This window comes from Pelobates fuscus, chromosome 9, assembly GCF_036172605.1.
Source record: "Pelobates fuscus isolate aPelFus1 chromosome 9, aPelFus1.pri, whole genome shotgun sequence".
NCBI classification, from domain to species: domain Eukaryota; kingdom Metazoa; phylum Chordata; class Amphibia; order Anura; family Pelobatidae; genus Pelobates; species Pelobates fuscus.
Window position 1 is genome coordinate 118,126,637 of NC_086325.1, and position 22,275 is coordinate 118,148,911.

General features: G+C 41.5%; 1 protein-coding gene across 1 annotated transcript in view; it reads left to right on the top strand.

Annotated features, from left to right (window-relative positions):
• LOC134572981 (keratin, type I cytoskeletal 18-like) overlaps window positions 1–22,275 on the top strand; it is a 102,743-nt gene that overhangs the window by 45,124 nt on the left and 35,344 nt on the right. The window contains exon 4 of the mRNA XM_063432332.1: window positions 6,613–6,769. Within this exon, the coding sequence (XP_063288402.1) occupies window positions 6,613–6,769 (157 nt within the window). The remainder of the gene's footprint in view (window positions 1–6,612; window positions 6,770–22,275) is intronic.

Below are 22,275 nucleotides of genomic sequence, written 5' to 3' on the forward strand. Positions count from 1 at the left end.
GACTTTCCCACGTTTTAAATGTTCATTAGGTCCTGCATTTTTTTCTTAAATCGGTGCTCTATAAATATTGCAAATCAAATATTTTGCATAAGGTTCAGATTGGTAAAGAACTGATTATACAGGTGATACTCGAAAAATTAGAATATCGTGCAAAAGTTCTTATATTTCAGTAATGCAACGTAAAAGGGAAACTAATATATGAGATGCATTACATGCAAAGCAAGATAGTTCAAGCTGTGATTTGTCATAAGTGCGATGATTATGGCTTACAGCTCATGAAAACCCCAAATCCACAATCTCAGGAAATTAGAATATTGTGAAAAGGTGCAATATTGTAGGCTCAGTGTCCCACTCTAATCAGCTAAGTCACACCAGCAAAGGGTTTCTAAACCTTTAAATGGTCTCTCAGTCTGGTTCAGTAGGAATCACAATCATGGGGAAGACTGCTGACCTGACAGTTGTGCAGAAAACCTTCATTGACCCCCTCCATAAGGAGGGAAAGCCTCAAAAGGTAATTGCTAAGGAAGTTGGATGTTCCCAAAGTGTTATATTAAAGCACATTAATAGAAAGTTATGTGGAAGGGAAAAGTGTGGAAGAAAAAGGTGCACAAGCAGCAGGGATGACCGCAGCCTGGAGAGGATTGTCAGGAAAAGGCCATTCAAATGTGTTGGGGACTTTCACAAGGAGTGGACTGAGGCTGGAGTCAGTGCATCAAGAGCCACCACACACAGACTGATCCTGGACATGGGCTTCAGATGTCGTATTCTTCTTGTCAAGCAGCTCCTGAACAACAAACAACATCAGAAGCGTCTTACCTGGGCTAAAGAAAAACAGACCTGGTCTGTTGCTCAGTGGTCCAAACTCTTTTCTGATGAGAGCAACTTTTGCATCTTATCTGGAAACCAAGAACCCAGAGTCTGGAGGAAGAATGGAGAGGCTCACACGGTAAAATGCTTGAAGTCCAGTGTGAAGTTTCCACAGTCTGTGTTGATTTGGGGAGCCATGTCATCTGCTCGTATCGGTCCACTGTGCTTCATTAAGTCCAGGGTCAACGCAGCCATCTACCAGGAGATTTTGGAGAACTTCATGCGTCCTTCCGCAGACAAGCTTTATGGGGATGCTGACTTCATTTTCCAGCAGGACTTGATGTGACGAGACCAATCTCGCCACATTGCATTGGAGGAGCCTGGTCGCCCGCCTGCTGCCTTTGGATTATGGACCGGCAGCTAAAGGGTTAATTTTACTGTGCAGAAGGATTTATTTCTCCCTTTCTGCACAGCCGTTTGGTAGATTCTATCTACCGAACATACAGCTTCTTTTCAGCATCCCCAGAGCCGTGGGAAGCCGGCCGGCGCAGTTAACTGTCCACCCAGAAGCTGGCGTGTGCCCTCCATCTACCTCCCTGAAGCCGCGGTTAACCGCGGCTTAACAAGCGTGTGCCGGCAATTGACCACCCAGTAGCTGTGGTTAACCGCAGCTTAATTGATTGTTACTGGGTGGTCGCGGTTACACCTAGCCGCCACACAATGGCAGTGTTCTGGAGCTCCCCGGGCAGCCAGCGCTTTTCTGCCCGGCTTTCATGCACTGTAAGCGGACAATTTTGCGTGCAGGCACCGCTGAGCCTCCAGCCCCCTGGTTCCTATTCGGGACAGTTCAGCGGACACCTGGAACTTCGGTAGTTTATTTTATGGGAATGTTTTAACCCAGATAGCTATGCCATGGAGCCTGTTCGTTTAATTAAAGACTTTGGCTCCATGGCAATTAAACTGTATTCGTGTGGTCTGAGTGCCATTCACCTAATAATGTGCACTCAGACCTGAGCTATCCGGGGATATGTTAAATGCCTGTGTGTTATATGTAAAATGTAACTTTATGTATTTTATGGTGTTTCACTGTCTTTGTGTCCCCACGTGCATAATGGCGATTTGCCTTTGTCCTGGGAGATAATTGAATTACTTCTCAATTATCTCCAGGGCAGAAGGGAGGAAGCCAGGATGCATTGTGGGGATGTTTTACTGCTGTGTGTCTGTAATTGGTACTTGTCTGTCCGTTGTTACAGTCTTCCATCTGGTCCCCTAGGGGAGTGTCCACCAGGTGGGAGACCTGCATAAATACAGGGGCAGGTAGCCCTCATTAAACAGACCACTGCTTGACCCTCAACACGGAGCCTCATCTCGTTCTTGGGGGGATTCACTGTATGCTGATAGGGACTGATTGCCAGGAGTGTAAGCCGCTTGGGAGCTTTTTCTGTTCGTCTGCTAGCAGCTATTCGTGAGGTTCCAGTTTGGGAGTTTGGAGTGCTACCTTATTCCCTGGTATGCAGTTCGGGAGTTTGGTGCATTCACTTATATCCAATTCGTGAGTTTTGGTGATTCTACAGTAGCTGTGCCTGTCTTTGAAAAAGGGGACCGTGGGATTACTATGCTTGATTGGCCAGCAAATTCGCCTGACCTGAACCCCATAGAGAATCTATGGGGTATTGCCAAGAGAAAGATGAGAGACATGAGACCAAACAATGCAGAAGAGCTGAAGGCCACTATTGAAGCATCCTGGTCTTCCATAACACCTCAGCAGCGCCACAGGCTGATAGCTTCCATGCCACGCCGCATTGAACCATAATCATCGCACTTATGACAAATCACGGCTTGAACTCTCTTGCTTTGCATGTAATGCGTCTATCTCATATATTAGTTTCCCCTTTTATGTTGCATTACTGAAATAAATGTACTTTGCACAATATTCTAATTTTTGTTTACTTGTGCCCTTGAGAAAGGCGATTATTATCGCCGAAACGCGCGTTGGGCTGTTGGTGTGTTTTTTTCATGTTTTGCAGACTATTTCCATGTAGCCTGTTATTACTTAACACGCTACATTTAGGCAGGGATTCTTTTTTTTGCAGGCTGAATCTCTGCTCTCTGTTACATATATTCTATATGGAGCATTACTTCTTACTTTAATTTCATTTACCTATTTCTCTCTGTCCTTTCGATTTACTCATCTTTTGTGATACTTATAGGGCCATTTTAGTTTGAGTGAGTTTATTAGGTAATAGGACTTTGATTTATCTTATAGAAATTGGTTATATAGGAGATCTATGGGTTCTTGTATGTCTATGATTCTATTTATCTGAATTAATCTGGATGTATTTCAGCTATTCTTTTACATATGATAAGTTGATACTTTTGCCACCTATGTTGCTATTTTTTTAGCCACTCTGCTACTTTGAGTGATTTACTTGCATAGTATCAATTTATATCACAACTCAGTGTGTGTTCAATTAAGCTGGAGTATATTCCTCAGTATTCTTCCACATTGATTGGTTAAACAGTCTGGTGTATTTTAGACACTTGGTGTTTATTTTTTAATATTTTACTACCATTAAAACGTATTATTATTTTGTTGTACCTTGTCTGAGATACAGTCTTTTTACAAGGTTTATACATAGTGCTCTATTGGGGGGTACTGGTCTTGATGGGATTTGCTTTCTGTTTAGGAATGCTTCTCCCTCATTTCCTTATTTTTTGTATCTTTTTTAAAGGGCAGTCACTGATGCTACAAACTGGATCTGTGGGAAAGATTTGTTCTTGTCAGGGTGTAAGGGATTATTGGTTGGTCAATTGCCCACTGTCTTTTTCCTTTCATGTGAGGATAAATCCCAAATTTACTCATAATCCCCATTTTTGGTTGATACAAAATGGCAAAAGGACAAATATTACAATCAATCATTATGAAAGTAAATTATCTCATTTACATAATATTCTAATTTTGGCAACTCAGAATTGCATCTGTAAAAATGGCTGATTTTCCATTACACAGGCAATATTATAGCAATTTTACTTGTCAGCACAGTCATAGGCACCATATTTGCTGCTGTATTGCCTTCCCAAACAGCAACAACTTAATTCTGCTCCCCTGAAAAAAAACCTGTTAATATAAAAAAAGAAAACTATAACAAATGACAAAATGGCTATAAGTGCCAGGAATAACTATAGTTCCCTTGCTCCCTTTTTTTTTTTTTTTTTATATTGTCCTTATTGCACATAAAAATAGGTCATGGATACAGAAGAAAAGAAGGGGGAAAGAAAGGAAGTACAAACATATCTACACACTATACTGCAAACAAAAGTATAATCAGATGTGAAATTCTGAACATGTCCCCAGTGTATTTATAGAGTAATTGGAGAGCCCAATTCTGTTACAGATCACTATCTCCATGTGTCTCACAAATTCATTGGTGAAAACAGCATTAAGATAATAAAATGATGTAAATTTACATTAAAAAATACTCTCTCTGCCTTTCTAGCTCGCAAGGAACGTATTGCATTCAGGGCAGGATGGAAGATTTCCAAAGCTCTTGCAAAATGTTGTTGCACTGTTAGTATAATATGCATAATAAAAAAATGTTAACGCTCAAGGCAGCTTTGAAGGGAGATCAAGCAAAATGTAAACTAAGGAAGTGAAGAGAATATAAAATGTTGCCACTTCCCCTATATCCTATAATATTGCAAATATTGCCTCAACACTGGCAAATGTTAACGCAGGTCTACCATATGTAAAGCAGGTTACCCTTCGCACCAAAACAGCTGGGAAGGTGTTGGGAAAAAATGTATATAAGCTGGCTGGGACCATATACTGTTTTTACAAAATATTCCTATGTTGTTCAAAGTGAGCAAAGTTAGCCCTTTCTAGATATTGATTATTTGGGACCATTGTACAGGAGAAAATCTGACATTATGAAATTTGGAGTAAGGTACTAGCATGGAATAGAATTGGTAACATCTGGAGATCGGTTTACAGCCAGGCAACAATTTACCGTTAAGTGCAGGAGTATTACCAATATTACCCTGTTTTTTTAAGTTGCTGAACTAAAGAACAGATTTGAGTAAAGAGAGCTATCCAAAACTCTAAGAATGAGTCATGTTTCATAAAATGGCATAAATGAGAAAGGGGGTATTCAAGCAGGGTTTGGCAACAAAAGTTGGTATGCGGTAAGTAAGAGCAGTTGACAACACTAAGTGCTCCCAAGAAAATATGCATTGCTTATATTTTTCCTATGTTTGAAAAAGTAGTATGGTCTGTGTGGAGGCAAAAAGGAACATTGGCCAGAATTTCTTGGGAATTTCTAAATAAGCCATCTTATGGGGTTTGATCATATTATTCTCTAACTAAAGTCACCCATTGAAGAGAGGAAGAAATATACGTCCATAGCTAAAATAGCAGCATGATAATAGAGGAGTTTGTTAAGGTCCCCCGAAGTGTAGCTATTCGGTCAGACCATGATAAGAACTCTGGTATATACGATGTTCGGTCCGCCCCCTATTCGTCATCATTGAGTAAACTTTGACCCTGTACCTCACAGTCAGCAGACACATTCCAGCCAATCAGCAGCAGACCCTCCTTCCCACCTCCATGACGAATAGGGGGCTGACCGAACATCGCATATGTTCGCCGGCGAACAGTTCCCGGCGAACTGTTCAGGACATAACTACTCTACTGGCATCTTTTGACTGCTTTACAATTTGAATGAAATTCTAACACAGTCAATGGGAGTATTTCATAAAGATTCTATCTTAATTAGCTACTCACATTTTTAGTGAGGTGACAGAGTCTCTCTAAGATAGAGACATACTCTCCTTATTCTGCCTTCCTCCTGCTTTTCCAATTCCTCCCTTTTTATTCAATTCTCCATGTTTTAAACTTCCCTTATTTCCATTTGCATATTTCATCTTCTGTTCCTGTCCAGTCACTTTAGTGACGAGCTCCCTATGTAGTTGTAGTGCAAGTCTATGTCAGGAGGTTTTCTACCTGATATTCCTACCTCCATGACTGTGTGTATCTATGTTGAAAGGGGTGACAGGTCTGTACCACCTCTGCCTGTCACTGAGGTTTGCAGATATAGAAGTAAAAGGAGCACAATGCAGGCATGTCACTTACATAGTTACATAATTACATAGCTGAAAAGAGACTTGCGTCCATCAAGTTCAGCCTTAATCACATATGTTTTTGCTGTTGATTTTGTTGTTGTTTTTGCTGTTGATCCAAAAGAAGGCAAAAAAACCTAGTCTGAAGCGCTACCAATTTTGCAACAAACTAGTAAAAAATTCCTTCTTGACCCCAAAATAGCAGTTAGATGTTTTCTTGGATCAAGCAACTATTACCCCACTAATTAGAAATTATATCCCTGTATGTTATGCTTTTGCAAGTATTTATCCAATTGCAGTTTAAACATCTGTAATGACTCTGACAAAATCACCTCTTCAGGCAGAGAATTCCATATCCTTATTGCTCTTACTGTAAAAAAACCTTTTCTTTGCCTTAGATGAAATCTCCTTTCTTCCAGCCTAAATGTGTGACCTCGTGTCCTATGTATGACCCTGTTTATGAACAAAAGGTTCAACAAAAACAAGAACAGTGGCAGGGAGAATAATAACCAACAAACAAAAATTGATTTTTTACATCAATATAATTTGTTTTAAAATATAATAATTGCCACGGTTTGTAAATAGCATTCTAGCAGGTCATATGTGGCTACTGAGCCATGCACTGAATGAAAATATTAAGAGTTTGACTATTATTTGTACCTTTTGATGGAAATTATTGTTTGGTTTTAGATGGAGTAATGAATGTGCATTACGACAATTTGTGGAGAAAGATATGAATTCACTACAGAAAACAAAAGAAGCTCATGAATCTGCTGTTCTCAGCTTGATACCAGAAGTAGAGAGTCTGCAGAGTGAGCTGAAAGCCTTAAAGAGTGATCACAAGCAGGTACCATTCATATATGACCTTAGTACTGTACTCTTACCAAATAAATGTAAAGCTTCTACTGGGAGAAGACATATTATCTTAAACAATATGAGATATAATAAAAGAAATGCTAGCATACTAACACCTTCCTCTCCAACCCAATCAAGGTTATTCAAGGTTATTTACTATAGTGTGAATTGTTAAGTATTAACCAACCTGAAACAATTCTTCAATTCGGCTGTGTTTTTAGTACACTTATTTTGGCCTCAAATGTTAAATATACTTTCGTAAAAGTGTAATTTTAGTTAAACAACCTTGCTTATATGCACGGCTTAGAACACTAAACTCAATAAAGCTTCTCTCTCACCTCACTAAAATGTGAGTATTGGGTTCCTTTATAAATAATCAAGGTTCTTAAAGGAACACTCTGTGTACTAGAACCACTACAGTGTGATTTAGTAGTTATGGTGCCAGGAGTGATCTGATGCCCTTTCCCAATTTAAGAAATCTGCTCAGTTCTTACCTGGAATCTACTGGGTGCCCCTTCTCTCTGCCGGAAGGTCTCTTCATTGAGCTAAGCCTGGCAGTCAATACTGCCAGGCTTTGCACTCAGGAAAGCAAATAAAAATGTGCCTGCTTAGTGGCTTTCAGCTCTTCTTCTGGCAGATCAGGTGTACAGCTACACCGTACAGGCCCCAGGTAAGAAATCAAACCATTACTAAACAGTATGACTCTTACTAAACTAGTGGGGGTGCCAGTGCACTTCTGGCATCATAAATAATACAGTGCGCTGTAGTGGTCATGGTGGTTGGAGTTATCCTTTAATCAGTTTAAATTTTCTATTGAAGCAACATGTCATACATACCCTAAACAATGTGTAGTGGGATAATATGCATTTTGTTTTTCTAGATGAGAAAACTCTTTGTGAGAAGACTTTTTGTTAAAATTCAAAGTCCAGTGATATTTAGGTATTATGATTTGTAAAACTGTGAATAACCTTGTCTAAATCATGATTCATTAGTATATTATATTATGTGGCCTTCTAGGATAAAGAATGTGGGAATGGTTCTTAATAAAAATTCAGGGTACAAAAGCTTCTTTCACAGGGAACTTACGTGCAAGACAGTGTCAGTACAAATTTATTGGTCAAATCGATCACTTGTAGGCATCTGTTAACAAATTATACTGCTGTAGAATTTCACACTAGCATATAGCACAGTGCTTACATTCTGAGCTATGCATCACTTATTCACCAGCTCTATTCCTATTTGAATTATTGGGTTTCAATTAATGTTTTACTCATATAATCATTTATTCTTCTAGTGATAATGTTTTCAGTCTGTCCTACTGCAATGCAAATCCATCTTGTTGGAAATGCAAATTTTCCACATTTGCTTCCTTGTCAAAATGTAATGTTAACTCAGTTGATTCATTGCTGGCATGTGAAATCCAGCTTTTGAAGTAATAAACCAAATAAATTATCAATGGTCTATGGAGAAGGGATTTTATGTGAAGAACAACCAATTGAACCTATTTATGGAAAATATGGGATACATGGCAAGTCTCTCCCTTTTCTAGTAATGCCGGGGTTTCCTAAATGACTAATATCTGGGAAGATAGAATCTAAAATAACGTGGGATATTATGTAACTGTACGAACAAACCCCTCCTTAACATTCCCCCCGTGTAGGAATGAATGTAGTGAGAAGTATGAATGATGGATTGTATGTATTTAGGTAGATAATGATTTTAAAAATGTTATAAATTGCATTACTGTTATTTATTAACAAGGGAAATGTAACTATGTTTAAAATTAATTTTGTAATGTTCAATAAAGAGTAAAAATAAAACGAAAAATCCAGATTTTGGAATTTTTTAAAAGCTGGCAAGCGAAATTAGCTTAGAATGATTTACATATCAGATAATGGTAATAATGCATGCTCTCGTTTATTATCCCAAAGAGTGCATTGTGAATTTGTATCCTGTAGAGTGATGTAGCATCTGAAAATATGTCTTGATCAGACTTGCCTGCCATTTGTTTCTCTTCTTTGCTATTCATTTATTTGTTTCTATTTCCCTTCTTTTACTTTTTTATTGAGGTTAAAGGAACACTGTAGCATCACGAATACAAACATATATTCCTAATAATATAGTGCTGAAGTGGCTGTTTAAGTGTCCGACCCCTTTCTATGAAGATTAACCCCTTAAGGACACAACTTCAGAAATAAAAGGGAATCATGACGGAATATTTCCGTCATGTGTCCTTAACCCCTTAAGGACACATGACATGTGTGACATGTCATGATTCCCTTTTATTCCAGATGTTTGGTCCTTAAGGGGTTAAGGCAGTGGTTCTCAAACCAGTCCTCAAGATCCACCAACAGTCCAGGTTTTGTTAGTATCTCAATTGGAATATAACAGGGAAATACATAAATCCTGGACTGTTGGTGGGCCATGAGGACTGGTTTGAGAACCACTGCCTTTAGGGGTTAAAGTTGATTTTACCTACATTTTCTCCCACGCTGTTGTGAGACATGGAATTGTTTTCATGGCTGAGATCATCGATCAATCCAGCGCTTTCCCATATAAAAGCATTGGGAGGCTATTGAGCATGCGCTGCAAAATGCTGCGCCAAACAACATCTCCTCATAGAGATGCATTGAATCGATGCATATCCATTGGGAACGTTCAGCGCTGAATGCCAATGCTGCACATAATGCAGCACTGGACTAAGAATCACCTCTAGTGGACTAAAAATTGAGGTTATTGTATGTCTTGATAATTGTAATATAAAATTTTTTGAAGAAATAAAAATATATTAAAAAAAAAAAAGAATCACCTCTAGTGGCCGTCTGAGTGACTTTCAGTAGAAGTGTTACTAGCCAGCAATGTAAACACTACCTTGTCTACAAAAATTCAGTGTTTACAGTTTACAGTGCTAAAACTTCAGAAAAAATTTATAGACACAAGAACCGCTTCATTAAGCTGCAGTGGTTCTGGTGATCATTGTGTCCCTTTATGCTTTTTAAATTTGAAGTTGGCCATAGTTCATATCTTCAAAGTTAACACATCTATCTATAGATTTCTGTACAGAATCTGAATCCTACATTTTCAGTTTCGTATAAATTTCCTGTACCATTTCATGTGCCTTTGAGATATCCATTGACTTGTTTAAGATATTTTGACAAGCTGATGTCGATCTAAATATTTGCAGAAAGATTAAAGCTGTGAGACCATATCACATTCTGGCTTCTGTTTTGCATGTACTTTGAGTTTTTAATGTTCTGGTCAACATACAATCCATACTAAGACACGAAGCAGAAGCAGAATTTTAAAATACAAGACAATTTATTTTGAATTTAGACCACCAGTTAGATGCTCAAGCACTAAATTCCTTCAAAGGCATGGATCTTAAGTTAACTGTTCCAGCTCTTTGCTTGCTAGTATCACAAAGCAATGCGACAATAGCATTTAACAAACTAAAAAAAAAATGTGCTTGAAATGACTATTTTATGGTATAAGTTAGTACAAAATGTAAGTGCAAAACACTAAATCATTTGATCCTGTCATTCTTTTTACAACCACAAAGAGGAATCATTGTTTTTGGACTTGTATTTTCTGCTGCCCCGTCTTTTGAATTAATACTGCATCTTATGGCATTATGCGAACACAATTTTATAACTTCAGTTAGTGAAATAGGTTTTGTCCCATTGATAATTTACAATATTTATTCATATGCAAAAAGCTTTTCATTAATGGAATGGAGACAACACTGACCTTTTGAGATGATTTCCTGGGTTACATGAGTTTGAATTGAAAACATCCCAGCCTTTTTATTGGAGATAATTTCCTCTAAACACTGTCAACTGTGCCTTTTGTTTTAACAGTTCTTTTTAAAAGCATAATAGAAGAACCACTATCTTTTTCCAGTGGATGACAAAGGCAAATTTGGTAAGAAGCAGAATTAGCTCCAAAACATTGTCATACATTTACTATAGTGGGATCTCAAAGTGAAGAAAATTTTTAGGCCAAAGTAGCTAAACTATAAATGACTTAGAAAAAAAATTCCAATTCTACAATTTTGGCCTTAAGTTTGAAATTAATTTAAAGCTATAAAAAACAAAAAACAAAAAGACAACATACATCCACTAAATATCTAAAAAAAAAAAAATAGCATTGTTAGCAACATCCACACTTTCTAAGCTACATTTTGTTACTTGCTACTACAGTGGGACTTGACAAACTTGAGCTGTTGTGAAAGCTCTGGACTTTTTAGTCCGGTTTTTAGTTTTGCTTTGCTTTTTTATCACATTTTTAAATCTTCATTGTGATTAAGCTGTTATGGTGCCTGGAGTAATCCTTTATGCATGTAGCATTTCCCCAATCACTTCAATTGTGATGAACATGCTGCTTCTCTCTCATTTCTATAGTAAAGCAATTTGTTCCATGTGCTAGGCAACCGGGCAATAAAACAGTTTTCAATTAGTTACACTTGTGGCTTGTTTTAAGCTACTTGTGGCTTGTTTTTTTTTTTTTTTATGTGTTATGGCCTTCTTTAGAACTAGAAATGTGATGTTGTGTTCTGGATGTTATATGAAAAAGATAGCTGGCTGATTTTTATTTTTGGACAGAAACAAAACAATTGAATCATGGAGGTATCTCTGCATTCTGTACTCAGGAATATTCATAACTGCTTACTCTTCTTGTAACTCACTTTGTAACAAGTCTGTTCCTTAATATTTAATCAATACATACACTTAGTCTTCTTCATTTAGGTAAAACCAGAATTGAACATTGAGAACTGGCAAATAGCTAAAGTGACTCTATAGTCATCAAAACAACCTTAGCTTAATGAAGCAATTTTGGTGTATAGATCATGCCCAGGGCTGGCGCTACCTGTTAGGCAGACTAGGCAGCCACCTAGGGCGCCCCTTGGGACGGGGCGCCGCCAAGAGCGCCGGCCCCCCTCATGCTACAGCCGCCCGAGCGCTCTGTAGAGAGCCTCAAGCGGCTGCAGCTTTGCACAGGCTGGTGCGTCCATGAGGGCAGCATGAGGAGAGGGGCTGACAGGAGGGAAGCGCTCAGCGCTCAGCGCTCCCTCCTGTCACTCCCTCACTGTAGCGTGGCCGAGCCCTGTATGGTCCGCGGGTACAGGGAGCATCTGTCTCCTGTACCTGGCCGGACTAAAAGGAAGTGCACACAGGGCTCGGCCACGCTACAACAGGGGGAGGGGGATAAATTGAAAGGGAGGGTGGGGGGAATAAATTGACAGGGAGGGGGGGAAATAAATTAACGGGGGGGAATAAATTGACAGGGAGGGGGGGAATAAATTGAAAGGGAGGGGTGGGGGATAAATTGAAAGGGAGGGGGGGATAAATTGACAGGAAGGGGGGGAATAAATTCAAATGGAGGGGGGAAGAAAATGACAGGGGGGAGAAATTGACAGGGTGGGGGAGAAGGGGAGAAGAGAGTGACAACGGGGGAGAAGAGAGTAACCAGGGAGGGGGGAGAAGAGATGGACAAGCAGGGGAGAATAGAGTGACAAGGGAGGGGGGAGAAGAGAGGGACAAGCAGGGGAGAAGAGAGTGACAAGCAGTGGTGTATCCTGGTTTTGTGCTGCCCTAGGCAGGACAAAACTCAGGTGCCCCCCCCAACCTTCCCCCCGCCCCGCATTCTAAATACACACACACACATTCACTGACAGATACGCATACACTAGCTAACAGAAACACACACTCGCTAACAGAAACACACACTCACTAACAGACACACACTAACAGACACACACTCACTCACTAGCAGACACAAACTAGCAGACACACACACTCACTAACATACACACACACTCACAGGCAAACACACACACAGTCAGACACACACACTAACAGACACACACAGTCAGACACACACACACACTCACAGGCAAACACACTAACAGAAACACACTAACAGAAACACACTAACAGACACACACTAACACACACACACACTAACAGACACACACTAACACACACACTAACAGACACACACACTAACACACAGTAACACACACTCACCCACCCACATTAACACATTTTTTTTAAATTTAAACACCCCCCCCAGCCTCCTTACCTTTGGGAATGCTTGGGGGGGGGTCTCTTCCTCCCTGGTGGTCCAGTGGCTGCTGGGCGAGCAGCACTGCCTGGCGGGCAGCTGGCGAGGGAGCACTTCCTCTGAGCTGTCTGCTCAGCTTACTCGCGCACCGCAGAGTGAGGCTGGGAGCTGGAATATGACGTCATATTCCGGCTCAGCCTCCCAGCCTCACTCTGCGCGCACGAGGGAGCTGAGCAGACAGCTCAGGGGAAGTGCTCCCTCGCCGGCCGCACACCAGCGCCGCCCGACCGCCCAGCAGCCCGCCGGCAGCCCAGCATGTCTGTTAGCCGCAAGGCTAAGAAGACATTTGCCTTGGGCATTTGGGGGTGGCTTTTTTTTGCCGCCCCCTTGAAAATGCCGCCCAAGGCAAATGCCTTGTTTGCCTCGCGGCTAATACGCCCCTGGTGACAAGGGAGGGGGGAGAAGAGAGTGACAAGGGAGGGAGAGGGGGGAGAAGAGAGTGACAAGGGAGGGGGGAGAGACTGACATCCATCACACACACGATGCACCCCTTACACACAAAGACAATGCACCTCTTGCACACAGAAAAACACACAATGCATTACACACACACACACAAGCAATGCAACCCTTACACACAATGCATCCCTTACACACACAGAAACACACAATGCATTCCTTACACTTACTCAATGCACCCCTTACACACACTCAATGCACCCCTTATAGACGCACACACTGCATCCCGTACATACACAGAAACACACCTTGCAGACCTTACACATACAAACACAGATTCACACAATGCATTCCTTACACACATATCAGGACATCCCCTACTCCACCCCCTGTGAACAAACTCATTGGTGGAACATGAAGGTGGACCCTGGGACCCAGACCTTGAGCTGTGTAAAGGGCCTAAAGAAATGGAGCTGCTCCCAGAACATTGATTTTTGTGACCACAGACTCCAGAGAGCCTGTTCTACACCAGACCAGTGGAGCCAGACTGCAGCTAGAGCCCATCCTCATCTGGTTGTAAGTAGGCAATCTAGTATATTATTCGTGGCATTATTACCTGATATTAAAGAAATACTATAGTCCCCAGAACCACTTCAGCTTAACCCCTTCAGGACGGAGTCAATAGTGCACATTCTGATCAAAACAAAACGTAAACAAAAACTGGAATTTGCGCTATATGTCTGTTTACCCGTAGTTCCCCTCTTTCAAATTATATGCACCCACACTTATTATATATCATTTTGTTCAGGAGAAACAGGGCTTTAATCTATCATTAACTATTCATATATGGAACATAATTTATTATGAATAAAATTTAAAAAAATGTGAGAAAATTAGATTTTTTTTAAAATGTGCATTTCCGTCTGACATTTTAACTGTGAATGTCATAACACTGTTAGGTTTTACTGCAAAAAAATGCACAGATTTGTAATCAGCAATGTCTCACGAGTACAACAGTACCCCCCATTAACAGGTTTTATGTTGTTTTGGAAAGTTACAGTGTCAAATATAGAACATTCCATTTTCAAATTGAAATTTTCCAGATTAGTAATGTTACCTTTGAGACGGTGTGGTAGCCAGGAATGAGCATTACCCCCATAATGGCATAGCATTTGAAAAAGTAGACAAGCCAAGGTATTGAAAGTGGGGTATGTTTAGTCTTTTTAGTAGCCACTTAGTCACAAACACTGGCCAAAGTTAGCGTTCATATTTGTTTTTGTGTGAAAAAAGCAAAAAAACGAATATTTGGCCAGTGTTTGTGACTAAGTGGCTACTAAGAAAGACTGGACATACCCCACTTGCAATACCTCGGGTTGTCTACTTTTGCAAATGGTATGCCATCATGGGGGTAATTCTCATTCCTGGGCTACCATACGCTCTCAAAGGCAACATAACCAATCTGGCAAATTTCAATGTGAAAAAAATGAAATGCAAGCCTTATATGTGACTCTCTAGCTTTCCAAAACACCATAAAACCTGTACATGGGGGGTACTGTTATTCTCGGGAGACTTCACTAAACACAAATATTAGTGTTTTAAAACAGTAAAACATATTACAACAATAATATAGACCATAAAAGTGCCGTTCGCTTGTAAAAAATGCAAAAAACGTCACTTTTACTTAAAATATCATCGTTGTAATACAATTTACCAGTTTGAAACACTAATATTTGAGTTCAGCGAAGTCTCCCGAGTAAAACAGTACCCCCTATGTACAGGTTTTATGGTGTCTTGGAGAGTTACAGGGTCAAATATAGTGCTTGCGAATTAAATTCTCTGCACTTTCTCCCTGTGTTGTCAGGCATGTCAATCAAATTTTAATTAATCAAATCACATAATTACGTTAAAAGATTATTTAAATATACACGTAGAATTTTAATATATATGCATTTATAGGTATTTAAATTCTACGCGTATACTAATGTAATCTTTTATGTAATTATATGTATTTATCTATATATATATATTTGCGGTTTTTTGTATTTTATATATAAATAGATATATATAGAATGTCATTCTAAGTGTATTTTGTTACCGATATATATATATATATTAATAACAAAATACAGTTAGAATGAAATTACATATGCATATATAATTTATATTACATTTTGTTTCAATATTTTATTTATTTATTTATTTATTATTTTAATTATACGTATTTATATATAATATATATATGTACATCTATTATATATATAATATATATACATATATAATATATATATATATATATGTAACGTCATTCTAAGTGTATTTTAATATTAATATATATACTAATATTAATATTAAAATACACTTTGTATGACGTTACATATATATAATATGTATATATATTATATATATATATAATATATATACATATTATATATATATATATAAATATATTTATTTTATTTTTACACATGTCTAATTTTTTTTTTTACACCTCCTACCAGCAGGGGGACTGTCTGATATTTCAGACAGTCCCCCTGCTGGCAGATCCACAGCCAGCTATAGGAGGCCATGTGATCGCTCTTTGAGAGCGATCACATGGCCCCCGGGGGCCTCATTTGCCGGAAGGGGACTGCCTGGGCTCTCAGGCAGCCCCCCAGAAGAGGATCGCGGCGGAGGTAAGTACACCTCTCTTCTTGGGGGCTTAAGCCGTTACGGCGTACCATGCCGCCGCAACGGCTTTAAAGCCCATTTAATGCGTGACGGCATGGTACGCCATAACGGCGTTAAGGGGCTAATGTAGTGGTTCTGGTGTCTATAGCCTGTCCCTGCAGGCCTTTTAATGTAAAAACGGCGGCACTGCAGCACTGGCGTAAGTTAACATGGCAGATCATATGGGTGGGGCAATGTGATGTCACATGGTGAGGGGGGGGTCGGCAAACTTTACTTTTGCCTAGGGCAGCAAAAATCCTTGCACTGGCTCTGTTCATGCCCCTGCCGTCTCACAGCTCAATTCACTGCCACTTAATTTATTTTCGTCGTGCTTTAACAAGTGGTTTAACAGGCAGAGTTATCGGTACGTCATTATGCATTATAGAGTACAAGTGTTTCACATGAGATAGAAAAATAAAACTGCACTTTTTTTTTTTTGAAAAGGTAGCATACAAGTAGGAACATATTATGTCAGACATTGAGAGGGAAACATGTACATTAGATATCAAGCATATAGGCTGACAATAATTACAACGTGGGAAAACTGTTCGTCACATGCTAAGGGGTTATATTAATGCTGCTTCTGAAGGTTAGTAGCCGCTGGGTACCTTTCAGCTTCTTGAAGCCGGGATTAGAGTGACGTGGGGTATAGCCATTGTGTGTGTGCTAATCCGAAGTGGTGACTATCTATATATGCTTGACAGAAAAGGTTACCAATGCGGGCTTGTTCAATGCCCCTAACCTAGGGGGCTACGGGGGGAAGGTGCTGACGTTCTTTAAGGACTGGGCCCTCGGTCAGACCCTTGTAAGGGTGGTTGTGTAGTCGTTAGGCCTTGGGTTTTTGTGTGTTCCTCCTGTTCCCCTTCCATGTTCATGTAGGGTAAGTGCCTCTGTGTGTGGGTTGAGGGGGGGGGGGAGGGTGTCCTCATAGCAGGAGGGGTATGTAGGCCTAACAAGTGTGAAAACATGAGAAAAACATGTGAAAAGAAAACCTGAAACGTTTACAGCTCGGTCTATGTGAGCCAGTCCAGAGAGTGATCGTCCAAAGTTCTAACCGTGTTTATACGGTGTGGGTAGCTGGGTCCCGCCAATATGGCCCAGTAACAGCTCTCAGTACGGCATCTCACCGGTCTGGTGTCGGTGCGGCTCTGGAGCGCTGCACGACGGGTGTCGCTGTGATCGGGTCCCGGGTGTCTGTAGGTAGTCCAGGGATTATGGGCTTATCAGGCAGTCCCAGGTTCCGGAGGAACGATGTGGCTTCTCCCATGGCTTGCAGGATATGCGTGGTCCCTGCTCGTGTGACTTGAATGCAGTTGTCTGCTCCCCACCGGTATGAAATGCCTGCGGTTCGTAGTTGAGCGGTGACGGGGCTGCAGGATTTTCTCCACAGCAGCGTCGCCTTGGATAGATCCTGGAAGAACAGTAGTGCTGCATTTTCAAAGGTAAGTGGCGTCTTGTCCCTCACAGCTTGCATGATCTGAATCTTTTCCTGGACGTTGCGGCATCTCAGGATGACATCCCGGGTCAGGTTAGGTTTCGTGTGGGTCGTCGAGGGGAGACGGTATACCCCCTCAGGGGTCATTTTGCGGGCTGCTGCTGGAGGCAATATGGTTGCGAGGAGGCGTCTTGTATAGTGGGGCAGTTCTTCTGCGGACACTGTGGTCGGGACTCCCCTGATTTTTATGTTTAGCCGGCGGTGTCGATCCTCCATAATTGCGAGCCTGCCCATCAGGATTCTTTGGGACTGTTGTAGCTGGAGGACCGTGTCTTGCACCGCGTGGATCTTGTTGTGTGCCTCCGTTACCCCCTCCTCCATCTCTCCCACCTTCTCTCTGACCTCTTTGAGTTCGGTTTTTAGTTTTGCTGAGTCCGCCTCTAGTAGCTTATGTATGTTTGCAAGGAGAATTTCCAGGTCGCCCTTAGTGGACGGAGCTGAGTCGTCTGAGGCGTCTGCGTTTGGTATCATTGGTGCCCGTGTGGCTGGCAGCGCTTCTGACTCTCGGCCGCATGGTTCGGTTTCGGCCTCGTTTTGTGGTTCCTCCGAGGGTGCATGGGCCTGGTGTTGTGCCGGTCGTTGGAACAAGGACCCAATATCCCTGGTGTCGGGACCTGCAGTCGGTTTCTGTGACCGTCGGCCCATAGCCGTATCGTGTGCCGGCTCTGCCTCCTCCGGTTGGCCTGCGTAGCTGCTCCTCAGGACTGCCTCAAGGTCCGAGGTGGTCAGCGGGCGGTAGGCCTCAATTCGGCGGCGCCGCTTCTGTAGCTTCTGCGGCTGGAAAAAAGGCATCAGCCGGTTCAGCCCCGCTTGCTTGCTCAGGATCTTTGGGTTACAAGGTCGGATCGGTATTAATTTGGCCGATATCGGGCAGATTAAGGATCACTTAGGGAGAGCTCTGGAATATGGCATCCGTTCAGGTTCGAGTTCAAGCTCCGCCCCAATTCACTGCCACTTAAATCACTTTGTTTATGCAGTCCTAGTCACACCTCCCTGCATGTGACTTACACAGCATTCTTAAACACCTCCTTTAAAGAGAGGTAGAATGTGTACACTTCCTTTATTACACATTCTGTTTAACTTACAATTGTTATCAAGCTCTGCTAATAGCTTGCCAGACCTTACAGAACAGGAGATACAACTTTTAAAGCAAGTAACATCTGATTAAGAATGAAACCATTTTGTTGTCATGCGGGCTGTGTCAGTCACAACCAAAGGAGGTGTAACTAAGGATGCATAAACAGAAATAAAAGTGATTCAAATGACAGTGAATTGAGAAGTGAAACTTCAGAGGCATTATCTATACACAAAAACTGCTTAATTAAGCTGAAGTTGTTTTGGAGACTATGATATCCCTTTAATAACTTTAGTGACCTTTAGGTTAGTTACCTCTAAGGTTTGAAACACATTTAACTCTCATGATCCACTGCAGAGAGAACCTACAGTATTTGCATATCAGACTGATACCAAAAGTTTAGATCCAAAATGCAGTAATTTACTCTGCAAGAAATATACAGATAGACAATCATTTCGAACTTCATTGGGCCTCTTCAGAGAGATATCCCTCTAATCAGAGGAACAAAGGGGTCCACATCTGGATTGTCATTTTAGCTTGTGAAGACGTTAAATAAATGTATACATGTAAAAAAAAAAAAAAAAAGTAACTCAACAGGATTGTCCCTACATGTGAGATGGCAATTTCCTGGAAACCGCCTGCTGTGGTGAAGGATTTTTTCCCATCTCAGCATCTTGGCACCATTCAGTGGCGTACATATAGCCGCCATGTTTTGCGGCCCCGGCCCGTGCAGCAAACCACCGGGGGCCTCACATGAAGGGACCCATCAGATGGCCCATGTTGTTAGGGCCACCTAACAGGACCTACTGTCCCCCCCGGCCCCCACCCCTGAGCGGCGGGTGGGGGCCCTAAATGAAAATCCCCCCCCCATCAAAGGTGACTAGGGGTCCCCAAGCCCCTAGTCACCCACCCCCCCCCCCCACCCAAATAAAAAAGCCCCTACCTACCCCCCTCACCCTAAAAAATAGTGAGGGGGGAATAAAATTACTACCCTGTAAAGTAAAATTCAACTTACTATTCGATGTCTTCTTTTTTCTAAAATCTTCATTTTTCAGCCCCAAAAAAGGCAAAATAAAAAGCCATCATACCCGTCAAACATAAAAATAAAATAAAAAACCCGAGCGCAAAAAAAAAATTAATCCATCTTCACCCATAGAGGGCTCCGCGCAGACTAGGGTATTAAAATATACCCTATTGTTACAATTGTTACTTGAAAGGCATGAGGAATGCCGTTGGGGTACCACATGCTCATTTGTTATACCTGCATGCACTACAAAAATAAATAATAAAAAAAAAAAAAAAAAATGTATGCAGCTTCCAAATGAATCTAAAATGGATGCTGTCCAGGAGGTGGGAGGGTCTGGGAGGGAGGGTCTGCTGCTGATTGGCCTGTGTCTGCTGACTGTGAGGTACAGGGTCAAAGTTTACTCAATGATGACGAATAGGGGGCGGACCGAACATTGCATATGTTCGCTGTCCGCGGCGGACGCGAACACACGATGTTCGCCGGGAACTATTCACCAGCGAACCGTTCAGTACATCTCTATTCATAAAGCATCAACAGATTCTGCAGCACCATGCAATAGCAAAAGTAAAGATAATTATGAGAGCAGGCGTAGTAATTTAATAATTTTCTAAAGTATGTAAAGCCCAAAGGTAATGGTTAGTGTAGCAGACGTCATTAGGGCTGTCCTGAAAGACTGTGGTGAAACTGTGATTCATTTGTTCTTTTTCCCATTGCTATGGTTAACTTATATGTATTATTCGTATGTTAATCGGTATTTTCCATCCGTACTCTATACGAATAGAAACTACCGAACTAATGGACCACCCCAGAGAGAAGTGTGTCACCTATTAAGCGCTCCCATTTCTCTAACCGCAAGTTAATAGGTACTGTGTGGAGGTATCTGGGTGGCCGCCGTTCGGGATATACGAACACGTGGCGGCGGCCATCTTACGCACCAAAATCTCAGCGGTGTTTGGTCGTCGAGTGTCTAGAACTCAAATCGGACACTCGATTACCCGAACACCGCTGAGACCTCCAGAGCTCCATAACTCCCGAACGGGAAGGTTAATCAAACCCCCGTTCGGTAGTTTTAACGTACCGAACGAGGGGATTCGTATTAAGGGAAAGTTAATCGTGGATGGCAGTAATTTCTATGTATTTTATCTCCCGAACGAAGACCGACCGCAGGGCCAAAATGCATGGAACCCTTTTCGGATACCATCTCGTGTGCGGACGGTCAAATTACACCATCCACCTAACTCCCGAACCCCTGGTCCGATCTGGGTGAATTTTGGATATGTTAGTCACCCAGATCAGGGCTACCAGGGGGTACCATTTAGATAACTGTACCAGGCTGTTTTGGGGTACATCCAGAATCGAGGTAAAAGTGTATAAGTTATAAGTGGATTATGTGTCACACTGAGGGGAGGAGATGTATGGGAGATAACTACTGTACTATTGGCTAATGTACCAATTACTGTAAATCCCTCCCTTGCAAGGGAGAACCCTTTTGTGACGGGACCAACCTCGCCACATTGCATTGGAGGAGCCTGGTTGCCCGCCTGCTGCCTTTGGATTATGGACCGGCAGCTAAAGGGTTAATTTTACTGTGCAGAAGGATTTATTTCTCCCTTTCTGCACAGCCGTTCGGTAGATGCTATCTACCGAACAAACAACCTGTTTGCAACCTCCCCAGGGCCGTGGGAAGCCGTTCGGCGCTGTTAATTGGCCACCCAGGAGCTGCTTGTTACTGGGTGGCTGCTGTTACACTTAGCGGCCGCTAGGTGGCGGTGTTCTGGAGCTCCCCGGGCAGCCAGCGCTTTTCTGCCCGGCTTTCATGCACCAAAATCGGACACTTTTACGTGCAGGCACCGCTGAACCTCCAGCCGCTGGTTCTAATTCGTATGGATTTGGTGAATGCATGGAAATTCGGTATTTTGTGTTGGAGGAATGTTTTAACCCAGATAGCAATGCCATGGAGCATATTAGTGCAATTAAAGACTTTGGCTCCATGGCAATTAAACTGTATTTGTGTGGCCTGAGTGCCATTCACCTAATAATGTGCACTCAGACCTGAGCTATCTGGGGAGTTACATGTCTGTGTTTTATGTATAAAATGTGTCTTTATGTATTTTAAAGTGATAGTCTTTGGGCCTCTATAATATGTGATAGTGATAGATTTGGGCCTCTATAATATGCTGTTTTTATTTTTGCATGTTCAAGTCTTTATAATTTTTCCACAAAAACAACAACAAATGTTTTGCAGAATACTGCACCATATACATGTCTCTTAGACATGCCCCCTCATGTCAGAAAGACTTCCTTATCAAATGTATGCACACAGCCTCAGTCCCATCAGCACTGATTGATCGGCTTTTAATTGACAACCTGGTTGCAGACAATCAGAGTAACTATGAGCTCAACAACAGTTCAATGTAGTGGTTATGATGCAAAGAATCTGTAAGACACATTTCTCAGGCTTGTGCTTTCATAGACTCTTTGCACCATAATATCTACAGTGGTCTTTAGTGATTAAGGTGCAAACATCATAAGCAGTATATTACTATCCCTGAAATGCTCCATTTTCCTAGCAGAAGATGATTCAAGGAGTGCATTTCAGAATGGAAAGAGGTATATATGTACGAAAGGTGAGCTAAAACTTAGGAAAAATAAAAATGTATAGGGACAAATGGT